Raw genomic sequence first — 11,016 nt, forward strand, 5'->3', positions numbered from 1 at the left:
TATATATATATATATATATGTTACATTTAAGTTTATAACAGTTACAAACTCTTACGAGATATAAAAGAAAATAATGACTTCGACGACTTCTGAGCAATGCTTTTTATTTTCTTTTTTTAGAACAAGATTGTAAAGAAAACTATACCTATATAAATTGTTAGAAATACTTCATCTACTCATTTAAGATCAGTTTTTCATTTTCTAGTTAACTTGAGATTTAGATTTAACCTTACTTAATTTGATGATATAAAAACTGTATCTTTCTAATTATGATTAATCACCAAACTTATGGTTTTGTGAAGATAACTTTAAAATCCAGTTTTTCATTGTCTGGTAAACTTATGATTAGACTTAATCTAATGATATAAAAATTGTATTTCTAGCTATAGTTAATCTCCAAAATAACGGTTTTGTAGCGAGTAATTTTTAAAGTTACACTACAAAACCATCAGTTTAGTTACTTGTCATAGCTAAAAAATGTTTACATTATCAAATTAAATAAGATTGAGTCTAAAGCACAAGTTAATCAGAGAATGAAAAAAATCGGGTTTAAAAGTTCACTATAAAACCATCAATTTAATGATATATATATATATACGTATTAATCGTATCTAGAAAAATACAATTTTTACATTATCACTTGGTTAAGTCTAACCACAAATTAACCAAGGAATAAAAAAAACTTTCAGGCCCAGTTCCACAACTGACGATTAATTCATAATCGAGATTCGACTTATTCGTTGTCTCTTTCCAATTTTAAAATTGGAAAAAGATGAGAAACAAGTTGAACCTCAGCTAAGAGTCAAGTGAGTTGTGAAATTAGACCTTAAAGATGAAGTATGACGATACAACGGAAGAAGTGACGTGGTGGCTAGATTGCAAGGATAAACGCGACGCGACGCGGAAGAGGTTTGCGCTGATGCGCGTGGGCGAGGACGTTGCGGTGACGGTCGCCGCTCGCCACTCGCGGTGAACACAACAGCGATGAATAACAAAGTACCGGCGGCGAATGCGCGCGAGTGAATCGACTCAACTTCGTACCACTCCTTCGAGAATGGACGGACAGCGCTCGCGTGGATCGAGGAGAAATCAGAGCCAGATCGAGAATGAATGCCGCATATAACTGTAGGCCGGCCGACTCTTCATTGTCCCCGGACAATCATAATGATTGACTTTCGAGAGTTTCGGCGTGGGGATCGAGTCGAAATGCGACAAAGGGAAAAGTGGTTATTGAGTCGGAACCACCGAGAGACAGTTCGAATCCGTTCTATCGCCACGTTGCGTTGCCCGGAGCGATCCGATCGCGGACGCTGCCTGGTGCACGCGAGTTATATTTAACTCGCGTGACGATGACTGCGTTAATCGATGACAAATATAGTTCAGGCCACGCTCGAGGCTTGGATGCAACGACGAAACGAAAAGTCACGTATATACCCACTTCTATCAATGTAAACTAACTTCAATCTTGGTTTAACCCTTACCGTACTAATATGGGTATAACTAGTGACCGAGCGATTCCTGTTCGTGCAAATTTCTTTGAGTCTTTCGGTAATTATAAATTATACTACATTTTATTACTTTCCAAAATAAAGAGTCAATATTTATTCTAGAAAGTTGAAAGTATGTTGGTGAATTTTTAGAGATTTTTTTAATTATTTCGAAGAGGTGAAAAAACGAAGAAATTCTAGTGACCCTTGATGGTATGGATGAGGCACCAAATTGTAGATGGTACGGTAAGGGTTAACTTTATCCTTCATCTTTTTCTACGAAGAGGTTCTAGTGACCCTTGATATGGATGAGGCACCAAATTGTAGATGGTACGGTAAGGGTTAACTTTATCCTTCATCTTTTTCTAAGTTTCTAAGTTTAAAGAATATTAGAAAAAGATGAAGAGTAATTTTGAACCGTGTTTAAAATCGATATTACGTTAATAGAAATAAACATTAGATCCATTTCTACCAATGTAAACTAACTTTAATCGCGGTTTCATTTATTCTGTATCTTTTTTTAAATTCTTAGAACTAGGAGAAAAAATAAGTTAAATCGATAAAGTTAATTTATATATTAATTGACATTAATCGCGGCGGGATTCTTCAAGGATTCGTTAATCGTCACATCTCTAGAAAACTTGAGACGAATTGATCGACTCAAGTGTCACTCGAATGCGTCTCTTCGAACGGAAAGACAATCAATAGGTAACGAGACGTCAAGGAATCTCGGCGGATTCAGGTTTCACGATTCACCAAAAATAAAAGTACGAGACAGGATTGGACCAGGAATTTTGGCAGGATCGCGTCGCTCGTCTCTGAAAATTGCCACGCGAAGCTTCCTCTCTCTCTTTCATGCCGGAAGATCAATGTCTTTTCGATCGACCCTTCTCCACTGATTTCGTATCAAATGTCTCTATTAATCTCTCGGCGCGCGTAGTGGCCCGTTCTAGCATTTTCACGCGTGATCATAATTTCGGTAGCGCAGCGAATGTATTTTCGTGCCTCACCGGCCGCCACCGACGCCGCACAACGACCGACACTACGAGTTCAATGACTGGCACAGAAAAGGAACGCCGCCATCTTACGCGAGATATGCACGTACGATAGTGTTCTATCCGCGCGTATGCGCGCGCGTGCGGGAGCTGCTGATTACGTGAAAATCGTCACGGGGGTGATCTCTCTTACTACGCAAATCGTTAAGGAAACATCGGTATATAACGCTGCAATTAATACTCCTTACATATGAAAATAAACGAGGCTCGTAATTTGTCAGATTAAAATATAACACATGCAAGCAGCTTCCGAAATGTACAGTCTTAACCAAAAGTATAAAGCAGCCTTAATGAATTATTTTTTTTGTTTTATTAAAAGACAGTAATAGAACCCAAAGGAAAACTACCAAAATGTTATAAAAATAAATATTGAGATTAGAAACAGAACCGTTTATATGAATAAATCAACTAAATTTACTAAATATCAACCAAATTGGAGAAGCGTCAATCACGGTCAAAATTAGATGTTAGATTAATAAAATAAATATTACTTTTAAAATTCATTTTATTAAAATTTCAATAAAAATAAATACGAATAAATATATTCTCATGAAAATTGTTATAAAAACAAAAATATTATCTTTCAACAAAAACTTTCCAATTTAATTTTCATTAAATATAAAGTTTAATCAATCTGTTTAGTCAATTTGTGGGGTGATACTTTATATATACATTTATATTTTTAACAAAGTCTATAATTACGCCGTCCCGAATGAGTCGACGATAAGAAATACAGAGAGAGACGCAAATGTCATACTGTTAATTTAATTATTCAAATCCTCAGACTTTCGTAACTCTATATTTGATAATTAATTCTAATCAATCTGTATTACATCAATTTAAAAATAAATATATTTATGTATAAAGGAAATGGTGAAAGGAGATTTCGTGCGTCACCCTTCCGTTGACTTTAATTATGTTGAGACTCAACCTGCCGAAAGCCTTGTTCGAAATATCGAGTCGTGAAGATCATCTCGGCCGATCGAGAATTCGAGAGGAAGGCAATGCGATTCCATGTAATAGCGTATCATTAACGATCGCATAAATTAAAACGAGCAAAACGACGGGACGCGAATGCCGTTGCCTAATTAAAGGGTCAGGCGGAAGGAGAGGTAATCACGCGACGTGACGGAGCGTGACTTCTATTTTTCCAGCTGTTGTCGTTACGTGAGGCTGCACATATGTGACGCGAAGGATCGAGAACCGCGTATCTCGAAATTTTCCATTTCGCAGATAATAACATATCGATTACTTCGCCTACATGGAAAAACTATGACATGGGAGTTCTCTCAAAGTATTTAAAAATTTTTAACTAGATACAGATTTAAAAATAATTTCGTTGAATCAACGAAATAATTACGTACACAATTGGAAATTCAACTTTAACCACGGAATGGAAGTAACTCGTTACTTGTAACGAAGTTACAGTTACAAGTTCCTTTTTTTGGTAATTTAGTAGTATATATAACTGCGTTATTTTTTTTTGTATCCGTAATTTTTTTTGTAATCGTAACGATAACAAAGTAACATTTTTTAATAACGATAACGATTTTTACCGTTACTTTTTGTATTTTGATTTTTTAATTTATTTATGACGTATAACATATTTTCGTTTATTCAAGCTTCAGTCTTTAGATAATATTCATAATTTGTTTTGATTTCAAGACCATTTTAATGTCTTAAGATATTAAGACGCCTCTGATTAGTTTATTTATTTTTAAATTTAAGATAACTTACTGTTTTTAAAAAAAGAAATTTTGATGCAAGCTTGATCTTCATGCGCAATAACATGTTAAAATGAATTTACATATCGAATTCTCCAAACTGCGCGCCAATTAAATTTTCAGTCTTAAAACGCAATCCTAATTAAAACTGGAATAGTAATATAATAAATTAAATTGACAAGTAATTTAATGATACTTACGTTGATAAGTATCTTAATGTATTGCGAAAAATATCAACTGAATAGCGTTTCAAGATTAAAAATTTAATCGGCATATAAATTATAGAATTGGATATGAATTGTAGTCATTCAAATATTAAGACTCTCTCGCGACGATACGAGAGGAAAACTACATATTGTAAATAAATTACTTACCATAAAGCCTCATTTTTTTAGTTTTTCCTTAAAAATATAATAATTTCGTAATTCTAAAACCTGTAAAATATGTGACAAACTGAAATGTCTGTCTGATGATCTACATCATGTAAAAGTATAAAATAATTCCTGAAATATATACTTAGTTGTCAACTACCGCAGCGCCCCTGCAGCAATTTTTGACAGCTGAGAAATATGCCATTATTTCAAGAATTATTTTACACTTTTACACGATATATCGAACAGATATCTCAGTTTGCCGTATATTTTACAATTTTCAGAATTACCAAATTATGTTTTCAAGAAAAAACTAAAAAAACCAGTGTATATACTGCTTTTATTAACATTTAAACAAAAAATATTGTATTTACAAATTTAGTTAGATACAGATCTGAAAATAACTTTGTTTGAAACCCATCAAAATAATTATGTTAGGAGTTTAGAAACTGATTCTTGACTGTTAAACTTTTCGCAGCATTGTCATCTATATTTAAACGTTCTACATTATTTTAATTATTTTAATGGTACAATGAAATTATTTTGAGATCTGCATTTAGTTCAAAAAAAAAAAAAAAAAATTTTTTGTAGATATTTCATAAATATAAAGAAATAAATTTTTTAGTTAATTCAATAAAATTAATCAAACATTTAATTAAAATTATTTCACCAAGAACTTTAGTAACTATCATCTAAACTCAATTATTAACAAAATTTTTGTCAGCGTATTCTTTCCATGACTGTCCACAAAATCCATCCGATTTGGTATCAGATAAAGGGAGGAATCCGAGAGAAAAAAAAAACACCAACGCGGACATTTGTCCTCGACATTTCCATTTCGCGTGAGGTAAATTCGTTAAAATCGTAGTTACACTTGTCGCGCTTTTGTCCGCGGCGTCATCGGGTATATTTGGGCCGCTGGCGTCGCCTGGTAGCTTTGTCTCTCCTACTCATCACGTATTCCTTTATTCATCCGGCTCCTTCGTAGAAAGACGCGATAACGCACGTATACGTGTGTGTGTGTGTATATATATATATATATATATATATATATAGCCTCGATGTCTCTTTTTATTCGCCGGCCGAATGTCGTAGTGTCGTAGTCGTACTCGTTCTCCCGCAGAGTTGCTCAGCTCGCGCGATCAAACGGCCAGTACACACTCGTATAAAACACGATACGTAAACCGTCGACGTCGACTCTTTTGTTCGACGTATCGCGCGCGTTTCCCTTTAAGGACGCGTCGAGTTGACATGCGCGGCCCGGGACCCTTCCACCCTTCGTTCTTTGTTTGGGTCGCCCTATAACCGACTCGCGTCCTCCCTTCGCGTCACGAACCGCTGCGTCGCGCCGCGCCGGTGCCGAGAAATCCCAAGACCCCTCTCGAAACCTCATATACCGACTAACCCACTTGTCCCCCTCTCCCCCTGCCCTCCTCTATCCACCGCCCAAAAAATAATCCGCCGTGCCAACGACGCGCCGCTTCGGAGCGACGTTGTTGCAAAATGTTCTCGTTCGTGCGCGGAGTTTCTTTAGCTCCAAAAATATTATTTCTCCGAAATTCAAAAGTTATTGGCGCAAAATCGTCTCGGGCGTCGAACGGGATTAGCGGGCGTTAGCGTGATTCGATCTGCGAACGAGGCGAAATAACTTTCGCAGACGTGGACAAAAGTAAAGAATTCGGCGGTCTCGTATTTATACCGAAATCGATCTCCTATTTCCTCGCCTTTTTCCTTTTTCGCTTTAATAAGGAAAAATTGCGGATGCGACTATAATTACTGGACTTAATATATGTACTGTTATACATATATGCGCGTGCACCATTAATACTAGAAGTAAAAATGGCGTTTCCTGCTATAATTAATCATTAAACTGATGGTTTTACAGTGGTAATTTTAAAAGTTACTAGTGATAACTTTATTAAAAATTGTTACAAAACACTACCATAATCAATCCGCAGCTAGAAACTTACATTTTTTTTCGCTTGTGTAAGGAGAAATTGCGGATATGATTATAATTATTAGATTTTATATCTGTACTGTTATATATTATAAATAATACGCGAGTGCGCCGTTAATACTGAAAGTATCAACGTTTCTTACTCATTTAGGCCTGGTTTTTCATTTTCCAGTACTAATTTGTAGTTTTTTCTGGTATTAACTTGTAGGTTAGATTTAATCTCACGTGACTTAATAGTAATGTAAAAACTACGCGTTCTGGCAATTATTAATTACTAAACTATGGTTTCATAATGGTAACTTTAAAAGTTAAAACTCAATTTAGTAATGATTGACTGTAGCTAGAAAAAAAATACAAATTTTATATTATTATCAAATTAAGTCTATTTTTACAATATCATCAATTAAGTCTAACCACAAGTTTACTACAAAACTGAGTCGAAAAAGACGAATCAAATTACTATAAAGATAAAGAAAATGATGAAAAAAAACCAAATATTTCATCAGTATAATAAAGGAAATTACTGAAATGTCGAAAAAAATGTCAGAATCCTCTATTCGTCTAATATTAATCTAAAAAAATAGAAACGGTCAGTAACGACCGCCCGGTTTCTATAGTGTTAACGGACTGACTGCGTCAATGAACGGACAACGAGGTGGAGCTAGAAGGTTGTCGAGCGGGAGATGATTATGCGGAACGCGCGCGTTTGTTTCGTCATCCTGTTATTTCGGAGACTGCTCTAACTGCACGTCTCTGTTTTTACTTTATTATGCCCGCTGATGCATTGCATAATTTCGACGCGGCGCCATCCAGACCTCGGCTATTCTTCCAGGTTTCCGCTTTTAGAGATAACGAAGAGACACGGCGCGGTATAATTAGCGACCAGCTCGCTCGATTAACAATTGGCCGAAGGAGTAGGAAAACCCAAGAAAGTGTACACGTAAACAGAAGCGAACGTGTATCGGGACAAACCGCTCGTCGCTCGCGACAACGCGTAAACGAAGTGAACCGGGAATTTACTCGGTTTGCCGCATTTCCTAACAGCCAAAGTTGAACGTGACGATCGCATCGAAACGCATAGAATGCGGAGACGACACCACGCCACGACGATGGCGTAACAGGAAAAAATCGATGTACGCGCACCGATAATGCTCGTCGATAAGCGCTTCAACAGAGAAGCCCGCTTTGCACGTCGCAATTCCACATTTCCACGCAGCGTGACGAAACCCGTTCCCGTAAACGTTGTACGAATCGGAATTCCGTCATCGAGAAAATCGGCGAGCGCGTCGCTCGTTATTATCATTATATCAAAGTTAACGCGAAATTAACGCCTTTATATGTATCAGATACCGGCCAATTTACTACCGAAAGGTAGCGATTAGTTATTTATTTCGAATATTAAAAGCCTCGTACAGTACTTTCGATATTCAAAATAAGTAGTCTAATTATTACCTTCCAGTATTAAGGTTGTATCAGATTGTAGAGTCTGCAAAAAAAGCAACTGGAATTGGCAATTTATACTTTCTGTGTAAAATTACATGTTAGGTACAGAGTTGACAGAGGATATTCTTTTTTAAAAATAAAACAATGTTTTTAAATTGTTTTTAATGCTTTATGTGCGCTTTAAATAGTAGGTCAATATTTATATTTAACAATACAACTTTACGGTTTGAATAAAAATTTCTTATTTTACCATAATTACTTTTTAAAAACACGTCCATTTTTTATTGAAACAATTTCTCATCAAAGTTCTATCGCCGCTAAGCTTTTTGTATTATTTTCACAAGTATAGAGAAAAGTTGGTTTATTTTATATTTTGTTAAAAAAAGACATAAATACAACTTTCTGTATGAACAGCGATTAACGCGTCAAATTCCTGCTCATTAACTATTTCTTTCAATACAGATTAACTTTAATCTCGGTTTAACTTCTTTTTTTCTAGTCCTAAGAATCAGAAAAAGATAAAGACTATATAGAGAAAAAAATTATTCATTTGAGTACACTAATTTAATTCTTTTGTTAAAAAATGTATGTATTGAAAAATATAATATGTTTGACTTAAATATTGTGTTTTTTTAAACATGTTTTTATTACTCTGTTTCATGCTTTAAACATTATAAAAAAGACATGTTAAAAATATCGATTAAGCATTTAAAACATGATTTTTACCTGACTTGATACAAAGCAGCTTTTAAACGTATTAATATAATACAGTATAGTATGAGTGACAGAATTTACCATAATTATTACTTGCGTACAGTATGTACTTTTCTGTGTGCAAGAACAGGCACAAGTGGCCGTGTTTAATTAACCAGCCGATAGGCGACTCACGAGCGTATGGACGTACCGCGGCGCCGCGCCGGTTCGAGAAAGTTCTCTCTTTCCGTCGCCCCTTCCGCGGTCGATCCCGTATCATTCCGTATTCGCAACGCGGATTTTCCGCGACGAAAAGCAAATCGCTGAACGAGCAGTGCGTTTCGTCCTCTTCTTCGCGTGAGAATAGCCCCGACTCGTAACACAGAGTCGATACGGCCAGAATCGAAAATGCCGCTTGTACGATGAGTGACAAAAAACAATATGCAGAATACGAGAGAGTCGAAAAGAATAGCATAATTGTACGTTTGAAGCCGGTCACACTTTCCAAAAATGATGACGCAATAAGACGATCACGTCGATAGACCAACGCGGATTCTGAGCGTTTCGTCGCATTCTCGTCGCGGTTTCCCTCTTCCTGTCAACGACTGGAGCATTCAAACCCGTCTCTCAATCGTTCCTTTCCTTCCATTCAACCCTGCAGTTTCCACCTCGCTCCGCGACACAGTGAAAACGCAAATTGCGAAAGAGCGTTCGCCCCAGCGTTCACCCGTTACCGGGTCGTTATATTACACATCGACCGGCAAAAATGGCCGCCGTCGCGCCGGCCGCCGACTCTGAGAAGTTAGCCGGTTCGTAAAAACAAATATCAATATAGTATATCAATACATGGCAAGACAGTGCCGTGACGGCCGTGACTCCTTGGACAGAGCCTATATTCTTGAATCTGTATCGCGTACGAAAATCTATAATATATTATCAATAATATACTCTGACTGCTTTCGTTTCGACCTTGTCTCATACTACGCATTGAAGACTGAGAGTCGCGAGAATTAGGGGGATTACAATTCGACCGGAAAATTTCCATCTTCGTCAACTTCGTTCTGATTGGCTAAATTGTAATCTTCAATTCACAATTCCTCGAAATCCAAATCCGTAATACGACGCGGATTTTAGGAGACAGTCAATACAAACATTCTTGGCATTCAGTGAATAATGAAAGGTCTGTTGCTTGCACTTTTTGCAATCAGCACTTCGCTCGCTCGCTCTCCCTCCCTCTATTTCTCTCGCTAAAAAAAAATTTTTGTAAATTTCATGTTAACACGACGAATTTAAAGATAGAACCACAGAATGACACACGCATCTCCTGAAAAGAAACCAGCCTGCTTGACAAACATTACTATAGTATTTTTGTACATAATATTTTTCAAAAACAAAGCTCCCGATTCCTCGAAGAGGAATCTGGAAATCCTTTTTTTTGGCGGAGTTTTTTTCTTTGGAAATGACAGAGATCAGAAACAAACACTCGATTAAACCTCAAACAAGCCAAAAAAATTGTGTATTTCGATCAATTTCGAATACTCCAGCAAAATTTGAATTTTTGTTCGAATCCAAGTTCGTTTATTACCAAGTCATGGAAGTGGAGTTTTACTCACCTCGTCCGGCCTCTTGAGTGCCGTCTTCTCGTTCCTCCAGAATCTTCTCCACCATGTTTCCTCTCTCGCGTACTCTCGTCGCCTTTGCGAAACGATCGTCCGGGAAAGACCGGAGAATCTTCTGGTTCACCACTGTCGAGAGATCTTGTCCGAGCGCGTGTTCTCCGCTCCTCTCGCACCGATAGTAATAATTATAAAAAAGAGTCAGTCGTATATACAAAAAACCCTATCCACTAAGAAACTGATATAATCTCTTCGGAGCGATGTTTCTTTCTCTCTCTCCCTCCCTCCCTCTCTCTCTCTCTCTCTCTCGACCACGTCACTCGCCTCTCGCTCTCTCCCTCTCTCTCTTTCGCTCCTCTTCGACTCCTTTTTTTCGCGAAGAAGGTTGATGTATATCAGCGTCGATATCACAGATGTAAATAAATATATAAAGCCTATCCCTCTATCTCTCTCTCTCTCTCTCGCTAATGTATGTATATCTCCTCCTCAATCGCTCCTCTTCTTTTTTCGCGAAGATGACACGTCCACAGGTGCTACTGATAACGATGTTGTTTTTTTTTTTCAATAAATACTATCACAGACTTTGACACCGCACTTTCTCTCGGTCGGTCATCCTCCGCTCTCACTCTCTCTCTCTCTCTCTCTCTCTCTCTCTCTCTCTCTCTCTCTC

General features: G+C 37.1%; 1 protein-coding gene across 1 annotated transcript in view; it reads right to left on the reverse strand.

Moving 5' to 3' along the window:
* The window catches only part of LOC108761652 (MAP kinase-interacting serine/threonine-protein kinase 1), a 35,286-nt gene extending 24,276 nt beyond the window's left edge, over window positions 1-11,010 (reverse strand). The window contains exon 1 of the mRNA XM_018508293.1: window positions 10,344-11,010. Coding sequence (XP_018363795.1) covers window positions 10,344-10,398 — 55 coding nt within the window. The 5' untranslated portion in view covers window positions 10,399-11,010. The remainder of the gene's footprint in view (window positions 1-10,343) is intronic.
* Window positions 11,011-11,016: the final 6 nt, after the last annotated feature.

This window comes from Trachymyrmex cornetzi, unplaced genomic scaffold, assembly GCF_001594075.2.
Source record: "Trachymyrmex cornetzi isolate Tcor2-1 unplaced genomic scaffold, Tcor1.1 scaffold26, whole genome shotgun sequence".
Taxonomy (NCBI): domain Eukaryota; kingdom Metazoa; phylum Arthropoda; class Insecta; order Hymenoptera; family Formicidae; genus Trachymyrmex; species Trachymyrmex cornetzi.